Here is a 24,178-nt window from a genome sequence, read left to right on the forward strand (position 1 = left end):
AAGGCTAGATGCATGGTCAAAATAATATCCATATTATAAGCTACACAAAGACCAGTTTGGACCTGGCTTGCCATCCGTCGAAGCTTGGCCTGAAATATCACTATGCTTGTTTTTCTGGTCTTGGGTTATGGCCATTTAAACATGAGATCTTGGATTTGAATTTGTGTAAATACAGAGAAAAATCTTAGTATAGATAAGTATATTATAATCCTTATGCCATTACTCCAGCTGTGTTAAACTTGGAAGTCCAATCTTGACTTATTAGTCGTGCAACACTATCAGAAGGACCCATCTCAGACGCAAACTTGAAGTCTCCATGCAGAGAATGTGGAGCCACTCAATTTGGCTTTTATCGTAAAGGTTTTTGCTTTTGCTTTTTTGGGACCCAAAAAAGGGGAGAATAACATTAATCAAATGCAGAGTAACATAATTCAGAGCCATAAGCCAGTGGCAAAAACATTACAAAAGAAATAAAAGCTCATTAGCCAATCCCCTCACGATCATGTTCTGGAGTATGTTGCTGCAAGTAGTTCTGACAAGAGCTTGAGTCTTGGAAGATTAAAGCAGAAAGAGGGAGTGAAGGTTAAATGCAGCAAATTAGCATCGTTCTGACAACAGAATTTGGAATTGTTGGGATTTGCAATTTAAAGTCAAAGACAAGCAGATGAAATTGCAATTTAAGTCAAATATCAAAGCAAGTTGCTGTCTGTTGCTGCTTTGTTAAGTGGGTAGACATCACACAAGTTCTCGAGTTATGCCGACGCAATGACTTTGTTCAGCCTGAAAGGAAACCAAGAAACCCAGAAATAAAGCAACTGAGAGTAGGAGAAAAGCCAAGAGCTTATAAACACTTCATATATTGCTTCCTGTAGCATTCGGAGATTGGCTTATAAAAGGTGGTTATTATGGCAAATGTTGCTCCTCACAGTGAAATTTACCAGCAACTAAAAATCCCAACTAAATTATTATTGATGTTTTCTATTACTCTCACCCCGAACAAAATTTAAAATGAAGACACTTTTTCAAGGAAAACATAGTTGGAAACGCGGAAACAGAGTGATTCATTAAAAGGAATTTTGAATTTTAGGTTGGTTTACTGCAAAATATGTGTGCTTTTTTATATTTAAAAAATGGCATAGAGGTCATGATGATCTGTCTTTTTCTTCTGGGTTTGTTTATGGTGCAAGATTTATCTGTTTCTCTTGGAAGTTCACCACAGAAACTTTATTCTGCCAACATATCCGGATACATGCACCCCCACCCTCAAAAGCTCATTCTGACCTAAATTTGTTTTTCAGTGCGAACTTTTTTAGGGTGTCTGTTCTGTATTTTTCATTCACTTTATATATATATATATATATATAGATATCTGGGCCATGCATGGTTATAGCCATGTTTCAGGTAGGTTTGAATTTTCATGATGAACTGATTAATGGTGTAAATTCACTGTCCTTAGGATTATGATATATGGCACATATTTCCCTTAGCTGGATCTCACATGTCTTCAAACCATGTCAAAATTCTACCTCATCTGTTCAGGACGCGTCTGTCATACTGTCTTCACCCAGAACTCTGGGTTCACATTTTCCAATTTCGAAATTGAATTTAATGACTTCCATTTATAAGAAGCCATACAATTAGACTCCATCAATCTTTAACCTTTTAAGAAAGGGGTGAGGTCTGAAGTGTGAACTCTCTTGTTGAATTCATGCTGCTAGAATTGGATCAAAAACTCTTGTTCATTTCAGTCAAGTTATTCTTTTCTTTGTTTAAAGAAAAGATCGGGGCAAAAAAATTGGAAATATTTGAACGTACGACATGAATACTAAAAATGTGATGGGGCTGCTCTCCCATGTGCCTAAATCTGAGGTGACTGAGGACAAAAGAGGGCGGAACAATCTTTGCTCGTAACTTTATCAGAAGGCAACTTTACAGGGTGAAAGAATTCAACTTTTTCTTCCCTCTATTGATGTGCGTGTAATCGACATGTCACAAAGAAGCACAACAAATTAGGGTATGCAGAAATGGCGTCTGTGTGCGCGCATTCCTCTTTCTTTGGCTATTCGCCTCTCTCATCTCATATTGTATGCTTTCCACTTTGAAACGAGCTTTCTGAGTTAAAGCTTAAGGCTCAAGTTTGGCATATTGCTGCCGTCTTGACTCTTGAAGGCTGAGAAAGCCAGAAACATATAGGAAGCAAGTCGCCGATGGCCAGAAAACAAAAAAGTAGGAACCTCAAAACTATTCAACAGTTTCCCTAATTTAAAGCACGCCACACCTGTATACATGCGCGCGTGTGTACATATATGTACACGTATGTATATTCGGGCACATGCCATCTTTTTAAATAATCTTTTCATATATTTTCAAATTGTTGTTAGTACAGTGATATACAAAGATTAGAAAAGTTACTGAATAACTTTAATAATATAAATTTGTTGTGATGTTAATTAAAATCTGTTTATATTAATTTTTGAGAAAACTAGTTCAATGACATTAAAAAATACTTCTACCATAAATTATAGATGGAATTTTTGAATATTTTGAAATATGACCTGTTCATAAAATCAATTAGATGTATTTTATTTTTTTATCCTTAAATTAAATTTATTATTAAACATTATATATCTATTGTAACTAATTCTTAACTGACTGAATCTTTTCTCTTTTTTTCCCTTTAAATATAAAATTATCGGTACCTTTTTTCATTGTAGATCTTTTCTTATCTCTTTTTTTCTATTTTTCTTAGGAACACTATGAAGAGTACATTAGACATTGAAAAAAAATCTTTATTTTTGGAATTAAAAGATTAGGCTGGAATCTATTATCTATCATTAGATTTTTATCATATTCACATCTTTTGGTAACATTAAATTTCTTGTGGACTGTGTTTGATTTATTTTGGGCAAATGATTATGTATTTTTTGTGTTGTTGATTTGCGATACTACATCATTGATATATAATTATATATCAATGAGAAACAAGTTTATGTCTGATTGTTTAGTTATATTGATTTGCGATAGTATATCAATGATATATAACAATATATCTATGATGTAGTATCGTGAATTAATAATACAAAAAATATATAATCATTTGTCCAAAACGGATCAAATATAGTCCATAAAAAATTTTGGAGTTTTAATTTATCACAAAAAGTCAAATATCTAAACTAATAAAATAAAAAATCATGAATCTGTAGCTCCATTCCCCACCGATGTGTTCCGTTTTGTTAAGTACCATTGATGTATCTCACATCAATGTTCACATTGCTCTATTGTTTTGCATTTGTCTCTCTTACGTCCAATTATGTCTTCTCTTTTGCTTTTATCTCTAAAAAAGCCGTTTTAGATTATATCTCTCACATTCATTGCGTTCAATTTTAGATATTTCTTGCATTTTGAATCTTCTGGTATTTACAAAAAGTAGATATTAAAAAGATAGTTTTATAAATTAATTACAAACTAAATATTAAAAAGAATATTTTTAAAATTTAAGAAATGATAGGCTATTTTTTTTATTTGATCTTATGATATGGGCTATATGTGTAAAAGTCCCTTAATTTTTTAACTATCTCATATGTACTCTCTTGTTTTATGAAATTAAGAATTAAAAAGTTTAAATGGAAATTACTTAATACCCCTCATGTCCTAAATATAAGCTTTGTTTTAAAAACTTTGGTTTAGTTCTAAATATAACATCTCATTTCCTCTTGTTTCTCGTATTCAAGCGTGATAGATATCCTTCTTTATGTTGGAAAGTTAAATATGAATTGACTTAACTTAAAATGAAAAAAGTCTCACAAAAGTTTGGAGAAATATATAAATTAAAAAAAGCTCTTAAATTTAACATCTTAAGATGTAGTATCATGTTTATTTATGTATATTCTTTCATAATTGTTAGACCCAAGTCTATTCTCCCCCTGTTTGAGACTTTTTTGGGGCCCATCAATTTATTGAGACGTTTTTATCTCTACGCATTAAATTTTAATCATTAGATGTGTGGGTTATTTTTGAAAAATTATGACAAAATCTCTATATATTAATTACAAATAACAAATTTGATGGTCGAAAAAATTACAAATAACTAATTTATTTGTTTTTGAAGATTCTACCAATTAATTAATAGAATCTTATATTTAATAGTGAACTAATTAATTAATTCATGAATATTTTTAAGTTATTTATTTTTCATTATTGTGCAAAAAATGTGCATTACTTTTCCTAAAATATCCCTCTTTTAATGTGCGTATTAAATATTTGAAACAAAAAAGTGATAAAACCTGAAATTAACTAGGATAATGGGAACAAAAAAATATTAAACAAAGGTAACATTGCAGATTGAAACCTTATTTATGACCCGAACAAATTCTTTAACTAAGTTTTATATTTAGTAAGGAAGGGAATATGAAATAAAGGAGTTATTAGTTAGCAGGGTTAGTTCCCCCTAGGTGAACGTGTGTAGGGATAGTGTTATAAATCTCATATCAACAGGTCACATTGATGAAATATAGTTTTATAAGTAAGCTGGGCGCCCTCCTCTTATGAGGTGCCTTTTGGAGGTGAGTTCTACTTGAAGGATTTGTGATTGTGACATTAGTGTTCTCATTAAGAGGGAGAGGTTGACTGATCGAAAATTAAATAAAGCGTTGTGAGGCGTGAGTCGTTGCAGACGCCAACTCTTGAGAGGTGAGCTATGTTATGACTCCCACATTAGGAGGTCGCATTGATAGAGTGTAATTTATAAATTAATTGGACATCCTTTATAAGACACCCTTTAAGGGTGAGTTTTACCTAAAAAGTTTGTGATTGTAATAAATAAGTTGTGATTTGCAAAAGTGCATTTTTCAAAGTGAACGGAATAGTCCCATGCAAGAAAAGAAGCGTTGAAAAATACCCATAGAAACTAAAAATGGAAACTAAAAGGAGAAGGAAAAGGAAGAAGCGTTGAATATGAGCGATCGAATAGGGATATGTAATTGAGATTTACTAATCAAATGCTGAGAGGAAAACATGACTAAAAAAATAATAATAAATAAACAGGGTCAAGATGGAAGGCCACTATTTATGTGGAATTAATGGTAAGATAGAAGTAGCGATTTAAAGGAAAAGCCTGCTTGTGAAAAGCAAAAAGAAAACTAGTTGTAGAAAAGTGGACTCCTAAAACAAAGAATCTCCCAATCGTTCTTCAAGTATATAACTAACCCTCATGACAAATCAATGCATGGCCATATGACCAACCACACCACTCTAGTCAGTCATATCACTCCCCCCACAACCCAACCCTTCCTCTGTGTCTCTTATATTTTCATGAAACACAAGTTGTGGGGAATGTCGTCTGGTTCGAGATCACTCCCGCAAGCTCTCTAACATATATACGATCAAGCTCTTCTCAGTGACTTCGGACCAGGCTTCATTCCCCTCAGCCATATCAATCAAGCACAAGCACTCCCTAGTCTCTTCCTCTCTATATATTCACACACGCTACATATCCTCTTTATCTATTCCCCCTCCCAAAAAAAAAAAAAACAAGAATATATATATATATATATATATGGGCAGCAATATGAATATCCAGGTAAGTCCTCTTCTTGTGCTCTCAAGTTTGTACAGAACAAACAACTTAGCAGGATTAACCAGCTAAGGGTAGTATAATTTGTTCATTAGTCATGGGATTAGGTACTGTATTAACTCACTGGTTGATGATTAGGTTTCTTTTCTGGCTTTGGTTTATTGTCCTTGAGACTTGAACTGGTATAAATAATGTTGGTTCTGCTTTGCGAGCTTTGGTTGTGTTTTCTCAGGCCGGGGCCATGCTCTTCAATCTGCTCCAGCATTCATCATCATTTATCTTTTGTTCGCGTCCAACTATTCGTCCCTGGCGTGTCCACTTTAATATTAAAAATACTAAACTTAAGCAATGGATTGAATTTACACATGAAGCTCGTTATTGAGGTGGTTCAGATCTGCCTTACATTGTCTTTTCTTGATGGAATTGTCTGCTTGTGGTTAACCATTCAAGAGACTCAATCATAGAGCAATTCACCATATCGATCGCTGGATGCATATTCCTCAGACTACAAAATGCAAATAACTCTACTTCATTTAGGAAGTTGTTTAATATTGTATCATAGGTGACGAATAAGAGTGTTTTTGCTTGAAAAAAAATATGTAGAAGTTCATCTAATTTGATGAAGAATCAGAGACAAGAACGGTGCAAGAGATGTACTACTTGAAGGGGGAATCAAAGAGAAAAATGAAGGGAAAATTACTCTAAGGTCCCATGAAAGCATTTAAAATACATTGAAGTTCTATAAATTCATCAAATAGCTTCCAAATTCTTAAGGATTTAAGGGTGAATAAGTCTAAAAATAAAATTACCGACTTGTCCTCTATCATTAAAAAGGAAATTTTGCTTGAACGCACATCTCACGAAACCTATGATCAGTGATACTAAAGATTCCTGCATATTCATGATTGTTGATCATGATAGGGTAATTTTCATCTTCTCATATCTATTATTTCTGCCTTTGTCTTCATCTAAACGAGGTGGGAATGTTTCATCTGTGACTGCAGGATTTCATCGACAGAAAAAAAAATATAGTGATTGTTGAGCGGGTAAATGATTTTTTGTGCATTAATGATTTCATTATTATTTAAGGGTAGGATAATGCATTTGAGTATACCTATGATCATTCGATTTGCATAGCTAATGGGCATGGAATAATCTGGTGCAACATTGATATATTAAAAAATATCTGATAAAAATAACTTTACACGTTGTCAATAATGTATTCTTGTATTGTCAATATGCTATGAATAGTTGTTAATATACTGTATTGTGCAAGTTGACTTGTAAGAATGCAAATACTACTAGAAAATATGTATTATGTTTTATTTTTTTTTCATATAGGGGGACATTTTATATATTATTTTCAAGCGTATGATGCAAGCTTGTTTTGTTGAAAAATCTCTATTGTACCTTATAAGATTGACTTGTGGTGCAGGATGACCTTTATAGGAATAAGGTAGAATTCTTGTGGTGGCAACTGAGTCATCGTAACAACATGAAAGAACGCGAAACCATGTCTTTGTTGGAAAGATCCCAAGAAAGGAAGAAGAGAAAATAGAATATTATTTATAGAACTTTAGGATATAACTTTATTGATAATCATGTCCTTTTGTATAGTTACCCGATTTCATGTAGTTAACTTAGACAATGCTATTATGAATATTGATTACAAGTTTGTAAATGTGGCAAATAGTTTGTTTTAGTAATTAAATGTTGACAAGTGGCCAACTGTGATTAACAAGTGATTTTCACTTTATTGATAAGCTATGCATTCACCATTGACTAGTACTGGTACATTAGGTGTTCTTATTCCCTTTAAAAATTAACAAGCTACAAGAACTTGTTAATTACTTACTGTTGGAAATTAACAAGTGGTTATCACTATATTGACATGCTATGCATTTATAATTGACAAATGCTGATAAATTAGGTGCTGTTGTTTCCTTTAAAAATCAACCAGTTATAAGAATTTGTTGACTACTTGCCGTTGGCCATTGACTACATGTTATCATTATATTAACAAGCTATGCATTTTCTATTGACAAGTATTGATATATTGGGTACGATAATTTCCTTTAAAAATCAACCAATTACAAGAACGTGTTGAATACTTTCTGTTAGCTATTAACTACAAGCTATCACTTCATTGACAAGCTATGCATTCTTCATCGACAAGTGTTGATACATTAAGTGTAATAAAAAAAACAAAAAAATAAATTTCAGATATAAAAACAAAAAAGTACATCTGTCTTTGATATTTTCTAGCATAGATTAGGATTCTTGCAAGTCTTAAAGGTATGATCAATTTCATAGCATCTTACACAATGATAAAACCATTTGTTTTGAAATTGAAATTTTCTTCTTCTACTCTTTGACCTACCTGAAGGCCTTATAGTCATTGGTGGCTTCAAGTAGGTTTGGGTTAATAATTTTGTCACCGTCAATGCTTCTAGACATAGACAGTCATGTGCGGCTACCGACCTTATGCTGCTGGCATATATCTTCTGTTGAGCAGTAAACTTGTAAAATTCATCCATAAAATTGTACACATTGTCATAAACTAGCTAGATTGTTGAACATGCATGTGTACAAGGTATTCTACTCATTTCCATGCTAAACAAGAGCATATATGTGCTACTCCTTTGATGAATAATTCTTATCAACTCTTCATACGTTGTCCCTTCCTTTATTATTTTTGTTCTAACACTCCCCCAACATATTGCATATTTTTTTGGTCATCATTTTGAAAATGTCCCTCATATGGAAAAAACCTAATATACGTTTTCAAAAAGAACTTTCCATCTTACAGGTCAACCTACACCACACACAGTGTATTAATAATTACACATAACATAATGACAACACATTCATCCATTATTGACAAGATGTAGTGTTATTTCATAACAGAGATTTTTTAACAAAACAAGCTTGCATCATATGCTTGAAAATAATATATAAAATGTCTTCCTATATGAAAAAAACATAACATAATACATGTTTTTAAGTAGTATTTGCATTCTTACAGGTCAACCTGTACAATACAATGTATCGACAACTATTCATAGCATATTGATAATACAAGAATACACTATTAATAATGTATAAAGTTATTCGTATCATATTTTTCAACGTATCAATGTTACATTGATTATTTCATACCTATTAGCTATGCAAACCGAATGATCACAGGTATACCCAGAAAGCGTTATTCTTCTCTTAAACAATAATGAAATCATTAACGCATAAGAAATTATTTCCGCTCAACAATCACTATACTGTTTTCTGTGGATGAAATCCTATAGTCGCGGATGAAACACTCTCACCTTGCTTAGATGAAAATAAGGGCAGTAATTATGGATATGAGGAAGTGAAAATTACCCTACCATGATCAACAATCATGGATATGTAGCAATCTTTAGTATCGCTCATCATGAGTTTCGTGAAATGTGTGTTCAAGCAAAATTTCCTTTTAATGGTAGAGAGCAAATCGGTAATTTCATTTTCAGGCTTATTCGCCCTTAAGTTCTTAAGGATATGGTAGTTATTTAATGAATTCATGAAACTTCAGCATATTTTAAATACTTCCATGAGATCTTAGAGTGATTTTCCCAAAAATAAAAAAAGAAAGAAAAGGCATTATCCATAGATACTAAATCTAATGTATTAAGTACATTACTAAAAAAGTTTTCAAAACATTTTTACCTTGATGCCCCAGTAATAGTCATAATCTCATAATAGAACTGGCCAACGGACATAAATATCTAAGTACATGTTTTGTTGGGATCATAATTATGAAGTATAAATTGCCCGCATGAAGTTAGGGAATCCTAATTACATTTTAGATGATTTGTAACTAGTATTAACAAGATCGTTATAGTAGTATTAATTAGCTGAATGATTAGGTGTTCCCTATCACTAATACATTCATTTGGGTCTGATTGGGAGTTTCTTGTTTACAATATCAGGACAGAACAAGTGAGCAGTAACAACTGCAATTAATGTCACCCGAAAGAGCACTGAAGATTACATTGCCAAACAGAGATAAGTAGTCATTAACTGCTACTTACTCATACCAGAAACGCCAAAATTTTAATAAAATTCCGACATGCGAGTTACTGGAATTGCGGTTTAAAGGGTCTTGAATATGGATGCCAATTATGCTATGTCCAAATTGAATTTTGCTTATCTGAATATCTGCATTCAAATTCTGCACTTTTGCAGACAATGAAGATTTGGAATTGCTTATATTTACTAAACAAGCCTGTCCTTTAATTATATAGATGTGTAAGACCATACAAACCAACCCACCCGAATAAAAGAATCAGTTGCAGAGTGTCAAATCCATGATAAGTAAAAATATGATAAATGTTTGAGATGTTAGTTAACCAAGTTGTTGCTCTTTTTCTTATCAATTCTTTTGTCTCTTCTTCTGACAATCTTCAGAATTCGTCAGTCATCACTACATGTTTCAACACACACAAGAGTCGTAGCCTTGACATCATCCTTTGCAGCTAAAGGTGTGAGGAACATCTGAAGCATCATTCTGTCCCTACACGACAGTGATAATTGTCCGGCATGCTTCACCAGTGAGTCAATGATGGAGATAGAAATTGCATTATTCACCTTCATGACTTTACATAGTCATAAAGTCGGCTAAAGAAGAAAACCATACACGTTCAAAGCCTAGTTTAGCTCTTGGCGTAAATAGAAAATTCCCAGATGAATCGTCAGATATGAGTTGGGATGAAATGTAGATCTCAACCATGACAAGTGACCAAAAGATGAAAGAGTAAACCACGGCTCACACAGAGACGAGAGCAAAAAGGTTGAGATAATTGCATTGTGTTAGTCGCCAGAAACTCAACAAGGACTACTATACAATGACATTAGCACTCTTCATGACATAATTAGCTTATTTAAGATTTAGGCCAAACTAGATATGTCCTGCAGAAGCAAGCAAAACTAGCTCTTATGGACCTGTCTACCTTCCCCCTTTCTGATGCATGGTATATGATAAACAGAACAATATGAACATTTTTTCAGTACAAAAGTTCTTAAGCATGAATTTAACATAATGCTCATACTAGTTACTATGTGTTGATCATAATCTTCTTGGTTTAGGGCTCCTCATGATTGCGGTAACAAGGAGTCTATTAAAATCTCAAAATATAAGTACCATCAAGGGCGAGAAGAAAGAAAAGCTAAAACGTAACCAAAGAAAAAACAGTGCTAGCTCTACACAGATTCAAGTGTGGAGGTGGGGTACCAGAAATAGAACTTTGGTTGCCTTGATCCCCAAAGTTCCCATGATTAATTAATTAGAGGCAGAGGGTTCCAGGGAATCAGATTCCAATATCACTTGCCCATCTCTCCAAGCAAGTTCCGGCCACAATGCACTGCATAAAGCTCATACACAACACAGTACCAGGCTTCTCTAGTAGCTGCAAACCTGTCACTTCACATGCCAATTGTTTCAGTTTCAGCATTAACTACTTAGCCACAACTTGAACCCGCTCTTCCCATATACCTAGTCAAGCTTGAAGCTACCATTGAGATTAATTTTCATCATCCATCAAGAAAGTAATATATCTATTGTTTTATAATCTAAACATAACTCTAATTTAGGTAGCACTGCAATCTTTTCAGTTCGAGAGAGTGAGAACAAGGAATGAACCTCAAAAGCTTTTCCTCTCTCTTCTTACTTAGTTGCAAAAAGTGGAGTTAGCGTAAAAGATCCATATTAATGAACTCCTTCATGCACTAACTGTATATTATCTAAGTCTCAGCATTACCTCCCTATGACTCACTTTGGCATCTCTGAGAAAACTAATTAGCTTTTGTTGATAGAAAAATGTAGGAGTAAGAAACCAGATGAAAAAACTGAAGTCCCACGGCTACATGGATTTTTTTTTTGGGAGAATTGCATACAGGTCTAAACAGAAAAACTAATAAAACACAGGCCTTGATGACTTGTAAATGATTGAAAAAGTAGTTTATTTCCTTATTTAGGATCTGCTTGTAATTCTTTTTTATTAGTATCCCATAGATTTAATTATTAAGGTAAAATTTGTCTAAGCGTTACTTCCTTTATTGATTCCAAATCGGTGTATCTAAGAAATATAATCAATTTTCCATGTAATTAAAAAAAAATAGCCAAAGAAAAAAGGAGTAAGATGCACAAAAGATAGGTGCTTTAAATATGATAAAGGTACATTTTTATCCCTAAAATATTTTTTGAGTAGCACCCAACATTTTAAATTATTGGCAGGAGCAACTTTACCCTTGAAATAATTAAAACAAAGCATTTTTACCTTTGCTATTAAATCCCCTAGCGATTAATGTGGAGTCCCAATTAGCATTGTCTAATTGTCAATGTTGAGAAGTTGATGGTAAAGGCAAAAATACTTTATTTTAATTACTTTAAAAGAAAAATTATTTCGACCAATAGTTTATGGTGTTAGATACTCTTTGGAGAATATTTCAAGGACAAAAATGCACCTCTACCCTTTTAAATATTCGAGTCCAAACAAAAGCTTCTGGTTGAAAAAACAAACAAACAAACATTCCGGACAAAAGCCATGGAATTGTGGAAGACGCCAGGCAACATCAATTTAGGTAACAATCTCAGACTGCATAACTTTGTCCTTCACCTTCACTGTGTTGACTGTGAACCACCCATCAGTGAGTGAGTTATACAATATTTCATTGCATGGTTGAATCGTGATATTAACCATTAATAAATATACCATATGTTGAATCTGGTAGCATTTCATGAATCATCTCCTCAAAAGTATTAACAGCAGTACAGCACCATTTTCAAAATTCTGCAATAACCTTTCATCAGAACATTGTAACCAACAGCATCAAGCTCGTCAATGATCATGCCCATTACAACACATCTAGACACAGACGTGTCCTTTGCATTGTGGAGCTTTGCCTTTCAATGTTTATGTGTTATAAGTGATTCGTCTCTACCCATTTTTCTGCTTCACGAGCCTGTTGGCTGCTGCCCTCTGCACCATTATATAGCAGCTTGTCTAGAGATAATCTCCAGCCCTCATAGTTCTAGCTTCTCTTTGATTTTGCAGTATATACCTTTAACACATTATTGGTGTTTCAGATTTCAACAGCAAATCCAATTTCTTACAGATCTTAGCCTCCTCAGTTGGGTTGATCTTTGCCGTAATAGTGTATTATCTGTCTCTAAAAATCAAAAGGATAAAAGATGGGAAGATCACCCTACGTCTACAATTATCCTGTTCAGGAAGTTTTTCCCATTATGTAGGCATGTAATAATATTAGTTTATTTTTCATTTTTTACCAATTAGAGACACATGCTTTCTTGCTTAAAAGAGGCATTTGCTGCAAATAGGCACAACAATCATCCAGAGATGTAGTCTTATCTCATTACTGGTGTTCAGATCACAGCATTAAATGAAGGGCGGGATGTAATTTATGGATGTGATGGAACCCACTACTCAAATACATTATTCAATGATCAAAATCCAACTAGAATGCATCTACGCTGGCATAGCTACAAAATTTCAGGAGAATAGAAGAATAAAGCAAAAGCTCATACACACACTCATAGATTCCCAAGCATTCGAGAGACTAGAGTCTCTCCCTCACTACTCACTATCTGGTTCCCCCTCTGAACCATCACTTCCCAAATATATACAGCAAATAGTCCTTCTCCCTGTCTCTCTCCCTCTCACAAACCTCACACACTCCACATGCCTTGGGCTTGGCCCATTAGATAATGACCAATAACAATAACAATAACCAGGAATCGGGGTTGGCGACAAGGTGGATGAAATGGCAGTGTAACTGAAAACTAATGGGAACAAATTGAGGGTGAAGAACCGGAACAATTTGGAGGAATAGTGCTGATTGGAGTAGCATGTGATGCATTCGTTGCACTTGTTAAGAGGCATAAGGTACATTATATCATCAAGAATAATATTTCCTTTTACAGTTTCATACTCAATTTTTCTAATAAAAAAATGGATTGTCTTAGCAGATAACTTTGAATGTGAACAGAAGAGCTGTCATGTGGTAAAGAGAAGTCGGAGTAAAATCAACAATTTAAGTCCCACAAGAGATTTGCTGAAGCATTTCTGACTCACTGTCAACATGTAGACAATGCCCCCAATTATACAGCACGAATGCCTTGGAATTGGAAGGCCCACCCAACAAGGTGCATGATGATAATGCTCCCCTCATCATTGTACTGGGATAGAGGTTTAAAAGCTGTGGAAGTTTACCGTGATTGTGTGAAAGCCATCAATCTACTTACAAGAGAGCAGAATCCTCAACGTCCTTCCCAATACATTATCCATGAAGCTGCAAATCTTTTTTGTAAAAATTGGCGTGTCACCGTTAATTTTGTGTATAAGAAGTTAATGGTATGGCAAATAGCTTAACTAGTAAAGCTCATTAACTTACTATTTATATTTGCATCTTTAATCATTTCCCACCTTTATGGCCGGAGGTGGCAAATGATGAAAGATAATTGTCAAGCTCTGATAGGTCATTCTCATAGTTGTTTTTCTTCATTTAGTGTATGAAAATATTTCAGTTTGAATTAAAAAACAAGTGTTTTTCTCTAGACAATGGATGCAAACAATATTTCAATTTATGTTTTGACTCTCCGACTAGGCATACTAGCCCATCAAAAACACAACACAAAACGCATAAAATTTGGATCTAACCACAAAATTTAAACTTCTTTTCCCATAAATTAATCACTATTTCAATTGTCAAATCATCAATTATCACTGAAGTGATCAATGTTGTAAAGTTGATAAAGTGCAAGCATTAAGACAAGAGATTGGTGGTTGATCAAGATGGAATTGACTGTTTGAAGAGGTTTGCTAGGTTAAACGAGGAAGCCGAACCCATATATGAACTCTACAAGCACCCTAACCCGGCTTTTGAAGTTGGACCTAATATAGAAAGACATTGTTTTATACTCTTCAAGGTTGAACATCCAATAGGAGCTCAAATATGCAATCGAAAAGGTTGAAAAAATTGAAACATAACTTCGTGAAGGATTGATAACATTTAAAAGCTCGGAGAGGGGAGAGAGGCATGAAATGGGAGCTTCCTCAAAGTTCAAACTCGTGTCCGAGAAATTTTTTTTGTGCTGATGCACAACACATTCCTGCATATCTCCTCTTTAATACTGATCAGGAAAGATGCTTGGGAGAGGATATTTCAATTTATTTATAGGAGATTTCATACAATGACATCATCAAATATGCAGCTTGTATCTTCGCACAGAATGACAAATAGGTAAATAATCAAGACAAATTAATGAACACCTGGTTGTGCTACTCGCTTCAATAATTAATCTATTTATGAGAAACTATCATTTTTTGTCCAAATTATACTCCAAACATTTCTCCCAAAAAAAAAAAACAAAGCAGTTCAACCCAAATAACAAAACCTGATCCATTCTCTTGCGAAAGTGATCTCAGAAAAAGTCCCTTCCGAGAAGACGACGACATCGAGTCCCCTCCGAGACATCTTATAAAATTAGAAATTTAATCATTTCTCATAACAAAATGCACTTGAAGCCTATATCCATTTGATTTCATGTGTGAATTCAATTAGCCATCACCTACCTTACCATTCAGGAAAAAAAAAAGAAAAATAAATGTTCAAGCCAATTCTACTAGAGTTTTTCTTGCACTGAAAGTAACCGCAAATTGACCTTGACGGTCTTTTCTGGTTTTCCCACCTTACTCGAGTTTATATCTCACATTTCCCCAACAGATTTTGGCTTATAACGGAAAGCAGCAGGTATGACATGTTACAATCGAATCATCAAAGAAATGATAACCTTTCCCGATACGGTATGAGTAAGTGTAAATTCCATCATCTAAAAGGGTTTAAGAAATTGGGCATTGTAGGATGGTTAGGTTCCAACTCAAACCTAATGGGTTGTCCCTCAAATACAGATGTCACGTATGTTCAGTAGTACCAATAACTAATGCTTGTCTCCTGACAATCCCTTACAACTGACCACATGCACGCATTAGGAAAATCCTTATGCAAGAAAAGAAGCTACAACCAAACTCGCCAAAAGTGATCATCCATAACACTAATCATTAACTAGAAAAAGGAACATATAGAATAGATAACTCTTATCAGTAAAATTAAAAAGATTCTGGAATTCTCAATTTCTGCAGGGACATCAGCTAACCCTCTTTCACTACTTCAACCTTCCCCTTTGACTAAAGGCAAGTGTGAAATTTAGGAAACCAGATATCCGTGAAAAATACAAAATGGTTGACTACTCTACTCGCTGCATGGCCCGCCGTCCTATTCTTTTCCTGTTCAATAATGACCCATCAAAAGTTAATTAATCCATGTAAATGACTAAACTCAAGCACGAGCAAAGGAAGGAGTGATTTTAACCCATGTAAATCAAGCACTTGCCATCACAATGAAAGCTAAGGCTGACAGTTAAGTGCTTACAGCTCAAGCATCACAACTCACAAGACAGCAGTGACTCGAACTAACCTCAAAGCACATAATCCTTTCATAGATACCACTAACAGATTAAGCTGTCAAAGGCATGCTGAAACTCGACAACCATTCCAGTTTGTTCTAACTGAACCAACTTGCTCATTGGACCTTACTTTGACTGAGAATCTCCCTTTAAAGGCCGCAACATATTTGTCACAACGAAGTTGCCATTCCTGGATTCTTCTCAAAAGCCTAGTGCCATTCAAATGCCCTTTTGACAACCGCTATACTTGCCAACACCACCTTGCAATCCTTTTTGACTGTCACCTAATCTGAAGAACAATTTCACAATTCACCCTCAGACATCATCTCATAGACTTGCTATTATTCCCTAACAACTTCTAACAATTAACCTCCTAATCTTTTGCAACACATTCACTCTACCTCCCAAGCAATTACAAAATAGGTGTCGATCCTGTGACTTCAGCCCTTACATGAATGAGAGGAAAAAGAGCCTACTATTACAACAAGAGTTTCAGCCAATGGCAAGAATTCTTCTCAAATCCTTTGGCCATACATGATACACCATCTCATGTAAGAGGTGAACCATGACTCAGCCGCCGCCACAGGCTCTTGCTAGATGGGAATAAGGCGGTGCATACACCTAGCCAACAATACTAAACTGGAGGGCATAGGAAAAAAGACTCGATACCATTTATATGTTTTTCCTCTCCAAAGCCAACTAGTAAGAGTGCAGCTACCACCTCGCTTCTTATATACTTCCATTTTCACGTGTACTAAAGAAGTTCAATTCAATGGACCAATCCAAAGGGATAAGGGAGATAAAAACTTGCTACCGCTCCTATGTTTTCGAAACCCTGTTATTTCATGATTTGGATAAATTATGAATTAAGGCAAGCAAGCTCTTCGTTGTTTGGAAATGAAAGATACAAAAACACACACCACCATTTTTGGAAATATAGTTAAATTTCCCCAATCAGCACATGTTATCATCATATTCTTAAAGACAACACTCGATTCAAATACATGAACCTAACTAAAATTCCACACATATTTTGCAAAGGAATTAGTCAACCACACATGAATAATACATTTAAAAAAAAAAATCTGCCTCTGTCCCAGTCATGATTAGTAGAAGAGAAAATTATCAAGGATAGCAAAGCACAGCATGCATTAAGTGAAACACAAAAGCATTCCTAATATGGTTCAATATGGCATTAATGTCCATACAATGCACGAATTCAAAGATAACGGCCACAGATAACTCCTTCCTATACCATCAATAACTTGACTCTTCATTCTCTGCATCTGCATTGTTTTTGTTCTAAGTTATTCCATACAAGGAGTAAAACATTGCGAACAAAGCAAAACTGCAAAAGGCACAGTCCCTGTAAACCTGATTGAAAATTGGAAACTACAAGCGCTTAGCCGTATTTAATTTCCCCATTCCATCATATTACCATTCACCACATTACTTCAAGACTACCTATATCTATCCTACTAAGAAAGTGCACTGCCTACAACAAAATATACAACATAATACCTTACCAAAACCGAGCATCTCCATGTTTCATCTCAATTTCATATTTGCTAAAACTTTCCCTTCTCTAAACTAAATCACATACCGCAATCTAATGCAATCAATAAAAAACTTCATTAAATTTCTAACATACAGTATAGTGTAAAATACAGTATGCCTTAACTGGAAGAGTCATCTAGCATTGAAACTATACATGATTTCAAACGGTTTCATCGGTTTTTCTATGTCAAATCTTCGTTCTTTTTACAACATACTAAACAGGTTTCGGATTATAAAGCAATTATGCTACAGCTAAGCGTAAAGCATGTGTATTATACCGGTTTCTTCACTGCATCCCGTGATCATTCATTACAGTAGTGCCGTCATGTGCCAGTCGTTTAGGGCTTGCATCCATGTAAATCACTTACCAAACCGCAGAGATCGGCAGCCCAGAAAATTCAAGTTGCAGGACGATCGAGTACCATCATCTTTTTAGAACGGATCAATGTCGCCATGGTACTAACCAGCGCCAAATGCTATGGTATTATGAAACCATCAAACTGTAAATTTCATTTATCAGAACTCATTGAACTACAATAGGCTAGATCATATGTCTACTTAGATATGAAAAGGGGGAAAAAAAATAAGCAACCAAGGAGAAAACTGATAAAATTCGATAACTTTTAGGGATATCTATTGATCCATCTACAAAGCTACGACAAGAACTTTACATGACTAAGCCCACAGACACTAGGCTCTGATCTCTCCTCACTTCCTTCCTCTCTTTGTCGCAGCCTTCTTTGCCGGAGACTTCACCGTCTTGGGCTTGACGCCTTTAGCAGGAGCTTTCTTGGAAGCCGCAGCCTTCTTTGGTGCCGGTTTAGGAGCAGGGGCCTTCTTGCCAGGGGATGTCCTGGTCGATGTCCTCGAAGCCTTGGCTGGCCTCTCCTTGGCCTTCGGTCTTGCAGCAGCCTTGGGCTTAGCAGCAGCTTTTGGCTTCGAGGCAGCAGCCTTTGGCTTCGCCGGAGCGGCCTTGGGCTTCACCGCAGCGGCCTTCGGCTTCGGAGCCGCCTTAGGCTTGACAGCTGCTTTAGACTTTGCCTTGGCGACTGCTTTGGGCTTAGGGCGCGCTTTAGTGGCCGCCTTGATTGATTTCGTCTCCTTCGGCTTAGAAGCTGGTTTAGCCTTGGGCTTAGCAGCTGCCGGCTTCTTTGCCGGAGCAGAATTCCCAGATGCCTTTGGTGCCGATGACTTAACAGAGGGAAGCTTGAATGATCCCTTGACCTTGACAAGCCTTCCGGCAGCCACAAGCTTCTTAGATTGGCTTAACACAATCTTCCTGAAATTGGATGGAAGCTGCTTGTATTTCTCTTCCATAAACTTGGTAATCGCGTACTGACTAGAACCAGTCCTCTCCTTCAGCGTAACAATTGCGTCCTTGATCATCTGCAAAAGCCAAGTTGAATTCAAATTAGATCCAACGCATGATAGTTGTATCAACACTATCACACAATTTAACAAGAAAGCCAAATTGATATCACACCTCTTCATAGGGAGGATGCGCAGGAGGGTTTCGAGATCTAGGAGCAGCAGCTTTTTTGGGCTTTGGCTCCTTAGCCTTCTTGGCCTTGCCACCAGCATCTGCGACCTCTTTCTCCTCGGCTGGCTCAGCAACAACTGGCTCCGGTACAGACTCGACAACTACAGCGGGCTCTTCCGTCGCCATGGCTGAAGAAAAGGGATGACCTGAGATCGGATGAGGGCTTCGAAGCGACGCAAACTCAATTCTTCAATGCTGAATTTCGAGGTAACGTTCGTTGAATGGACGTTGCCACTGGAGGTTTTGCGGTGTGAGAAAACGATGGAGTGTTGGTAGTTTAAATAGTCATGTGTATGTAAGACGGTGCCTCGATACTGAATTCTGATTGGTGGAGAGGGCCCTGACACGGATCGCTGTCCAAGTGAAGTTTGAATATAGCCCGTCGGATGAAATGATATGCACGGCTAATAAACACCGAATAACAACGCATGGAGCGCTGGCTCGGGCTGAATGGGGACGTTTTGGTTGGTTTAGGTGTGCTTTTAAGCTTGATTCATTTGATCATATTTTGAAATACACTTATTAATTTTAAGTTCGGTTTTTTAAAACTTTTAGCTTATTATGTGAGCTTTCTAAAGGGTACTTGAGCGCATAAAATGGATGGGTAATCTTGGAGAAATTTGGTTTTGAAGCCACAGTGGTCATGTCTAGAGTTTTTTATGATGTTGTCAAGGTTTTTGTCAAGGTAGGGGTAATGTTTATGGGCGGGGTAAAATTTAATTAATCATTTGTGATAATAGGCTAACACAGGATTCCATTGCACCAAGAACCATGAAAATCCGATGAGATTTGAATACAGAACCATTGGTTAGAATGTGACCAAGGATGAACATGTATTTGGGAAGACCATGTATAGCAATGATTAGTGCATAGAGAACACAGTTATTTGTAACATCTTGCTTAGGATACAAATTCATTTGAAGAACCCAATCTTATAAGTTATCAATGGTGTTAGATATGAGCATATTGTCCAGTCCTAAAACCCAGCAAGCACAACATGATTTTCCCATTCACGATGCTGATGTTTTCACTAGAAAGAAACAGCTTTGATGGGCAAATCTCTGCAGAATGGACGTTATGCCACACATCCTCGTGCCATATTCCACTTATTCCCTTATAATTGTCTCTCAATTCTGCATTATGCAAAGTGTATTTTCCTTGTGTATTTCAATCTATTTACTAGATGTGCATTAATTGTGACTTCATATGTTATATATGCAAATATATACACTAACAACTTTATCCTTTACTCGGCCATGTAAAAAGTCTAAAGGCAAATTTCCCGCCACATTAATGTCAAGTGCAAATTAATTGAAAGCAATTACATTGTACTGTCTTGTATACAAAAGCAATTACATGGTATGTGAAAATCAAACCGAACTCGCCACTAATGCTAAGCCTAAAGGCCCACTGAAATGCAAGTGTAACTTTCAACAGATAAAACTTGCCTGGCAGCAGGCGTACGTTTCTCTATGGCATTCGCGCGACACTGAACTGTAAATTTGCACAATCAAAGCCAGTTATAACAACACCCAGAAAAAAAGCCAGTTATAGTAGTTTTGTCTGTGAGTCTGTTGCTTATCATAATTATTCTGAACATCTTACAGTGAACATTTAGCTGGCAAAAGCTACTGATCCAGTGATCCCATTGCATAAAATAAATGAATCCTGCATACGAATTGCTCGCAGAAGCTTATTGTTTATTTAGTCTCTTACTCGGCTCACTAGTCGAAGATGAAGCAGCCATTTGTGTGTGAGTTGTCTTAGCTTGTGCCATCACATCCACGACTAAATAGACTGTTTCCCCTGATGGTTCAGATGTTGAGTGAATATATAAGTAGAATATTCTAGATATGCGTCATATGGAATAGGAATGTAGTTTTCAAGAAATTTAATTGGATGAGGATGCTTTTGCTTACACGTAAGTGTATAGAAGAAATTATTTAATCCTCACGTAATAAACTTACATGTTACAGCCAAAGGGCAAACTTTGCTGCTCTATGTGCAGTACAATAATCGACCTGGTCAACTCTGCTTCTGGGATTGATGTCCAAGTGATAACAAGTTCTTAAACTCGAAACTTTAAAGTAAAAGTATAGATTACAGTAACATGATCCATGTTGCGAAATAATACAGACTTTTAAATGAATTTGATCAAGTTAAAAATCAAGACAAAACAGTGGCGTGGTCCTTTTTGAGGTTCCCTGCAAAATAAATTATTTTCTCAAGTTTGCTAGAAACTTGAATGCCATTCTCACCCAATAACGCAAATTTCATAGCTTATATTGATAATGTCCATTTTTACCCCCCCCCCCAAGGGGTGAATTCGAAAATTCGATGAAGGCATAAAGAATTCAACGTTAAATTGATGTCCAGAAATAGTGCTAGCTATCGAGCTAGGTAATATTGACGCGCATGGTAAATGGTCTTGTACAACGTATCTATAAATTGACAAATCATGCATTTTCTATTCATGGTTGGATGTCATACACAACTTTCTTAACATTATTCAGATGATTTCGTTTGTCAGAATCAATGATATTTAAGAGAATTGGTTCGTATTGATGATAGAATTAACTCCTCGTGTGGCAACATTAATAGGGATTCTTTATTACTGTGGCTGCCTCTTCCTCTGATCGATTTGTGCTCATCCTCAAGCCCTTGGCAACCCACTTGTAGTTTCAAGTATGATAGATATAGAATCACACCAATTGAAATTGGATTACATATTATGTTGTTTGTTGAAACACCATTGAGTCGAGTGAAAGTTTTTGCGCGAGTCCAAAGAGTGTTTATTAAATCTAGATGAGTTTGCTCAGACGTAATCTCACACTCTGACGAGAATTTTTTGTTGCTAAGCTAGTGGGCTACCAATTGCACTTTTCAGTAGAGCCCCTTAGTTTGGACAAGCAAGGCGCATAGTTAAGCTCGCTTCTAACAACTCATATTTTTAAATTAATTTAAATAGGTTTGGATATTCAAATTATTAAATTAATTTTTTTTTATTTTTCAATTCGGGTATGTGTGTCAAGCTTGAGCCCATCAGGCTTAGCTCAAATTTTTTAAGTCAGATTGTCAATAAAGTGACATTTTACCGTGTTTGATTTAATCATGATTACATACTCTACTTTTCAATCCTACCATAATTTTCACTCCACTTGGAAAAAAAAAATGCATCACTCGCAATTTGTTAAGAGTACGCATGTGTATTAAAATACAGAGCCAAACAATGATGCAAAACATGGGAAGCCATCTTAGTTTTTTTTTCTTGGAAAATTAATCATTTGATCCTCATAATTTTAACTAAATTTAGTTATTAAATTTTGACTTATTATAATCTAGTCCTTGTAGTTATGACTCGGTTATAACTTGTTTTTTGAATTTTGACTCATACAATTCGGTCTCTATAATTTTAACCATTTAAAATATCAGTTCATATATTTAAAAAAAATCAAATTATAAAGATTAAAACTATTTTAAAATTTTAATATTTATAAAGACTAAATGGGTTTAGTAACTTGAAATATTAGCATTAAATTTTAACACAATTTTAATATTTGTAATTTTATTTTTTATAATATAGGGACCAATATTTTACATGGTTAAAAGTTCAAGAGTAAGTTGCAACCGAATCAAAAATATAAAAATCGAGTTACAATGAGTTAAAATTCATGAATTAGATTAAGTCGAAACCACAAAAATCAAATAATTATTTTTTTTCTTTGCTAGCAAAAGTCATGTTAGGATGAAGCCTATTAATAACTATATTTCAAATGAAAAAATAATAACAACATAGCATTTTGAAATGACATGTCAAGGTTGATTCATGTTCATAAATCATTTATGAAAGAAGACATTGGTCTTGGGATCTAGGGAATGTCAGGCTTATAAGGAATCTTGGAAAATATCTTGGGATATAGCTCACCCATCAAAGGGCTTTGTATAACCCATTTGCTCCTATTTTAGACAAGGTCAAGGAAGATTGGCGAGTCGGAGAAAGAATTTCTTTATAATAGTCAAACAATCAGTTTTGATTAAATTTGTAGTTTCAATAATGTCATTCTATTACATACAAATGACAGTGCTCCCAAAGAAATTAACGTCAAAGATTGACAAAACTTCTTTTGAGGTGACTCCAATGATTGTAGAAAGGTACATCTCCTAGCTTGGAAGGAAATTATCATTGATGAGAAAAAAGGTGGATTAGGAATTAAGGATCTGAATGTGCAAAATAGAGCTTTTATTTCGAACTATGTTGAAAGATGCTTTAAAATGATAAAGCTTTATGAGTTCAAGTGTTGAAAACTAAATACAAATGTGAAAGTGGTGTCTTGCCAAAAGTGGGGATGAAAAAAATTCTTTTTTAATGTAGAGAAGCATCATTAAATATTGGGAGAGTTTCCTTATTGGGGTTGGTAAAAGAGTTGGCAATGGGTGTAACACATTTTTATGGATTGATTCATGGGCTTATTGCAATAAACCACTCGCTCATACGGCCATGGAACATGATTATGATGTTGAGAGCTGTGTGATTGATTTTGTTACAGCAGACAACTTGTAGGATCTTCAAAAGATGGGACTCTAGCTACCTAGTACCATTATTAGCCATGTTGCTCCCACCATAACTTTGAGAGTTAAGAGGGCTAAGGATTCCTTTATCTAGAAACCTCTTCATATGGTAATTTTAATGTCTCTTCTGCATATAAATTTCTTACTGTAGATACATCATCAATAGCTAAGGATTTGTAGAGCAAAACTTAGAGCTAGTTAGGACATGAAAAAATAAAGATTCACCTTTGGCTAGTAGTTAAGGATAAAGTCCATATGGTATAACCAAGAGCATGTAGAGGATTACAAGAATTTGATCTCTTTTCGCTAGGTTATGGGCACACTGAAGACACCATGCACTTTCTTCAAGATTGTCCATATGCATACATTAAATGGAAGGACTTAGTTAAAGAAAGTGAATGGGATAAGTTTAAGAGATTAAAGG

General features: G+C 35.2%; 1 protein-coding gene across 1 annotated transcript; it reads right to left on the reverse strand.

Moving 5' to 3' along the window:
- Nucleotides 1-18,129: 18,129 nt before the first annotated feature.
- On the reverse strand, nucleotides 18,130-19,439 carry LOC129306319 (histone H1-like). The gene is made up of 2 exons (XM_054946844.1): nucleotides 19,129-19,439; nucleotides 18,130-19,031 (listed from the first exon to the last, which is right to left on the reverse strand). Exons 1-2 carry the CDS (start codon nucleotides 19,309-19,311, stop codon nucleotides 18,354-18,356), a joined length of 861 nt encoding a protein of 286 aa, XP_054802819.1. The 5' UTR covers nucleotides 19,312-19,439; the 3' UTR covers nucleotides 18,130-18,353.
- Between the last annotated feature and the right edge of the window lie 4,739 nt (nucleotides 19,440-24,178).

This window comes from Prosopis cineraria, unplaced genomic scaffold (genome assembly GCF_029017545.1).
Source record: "Prosopis cineraria cultivar Desert tree isolate PC_DT_omini unplaced genomic scaffold, ASM2901754v1 PC3, whole genome shotgun sequence".
NCBI lineage: Eukaryota > Viridiplantae > Streptophyta > Magnoliopsida > Fabales > Fabaceae > Prosopis > Prosopis cineraria.

Bases quoted from the DNA above. Each gene is read 5' to 3' on its own strand.
- LOC129306319 (XM_054946844.1), bottom strand. From the start codon at position 19,311: ATGGCGACGGAAGAGCCCGCTGTAGTTGTCGAGTCTGTACCGGAGCCA. The intron at 19,032-19,128 runs GTGTGATATCAA...TGGCTTTTGCAG, and splicing joins CGCATCCTCCCTATGAAGAG to ATGATCAAGGACGCAATTGT.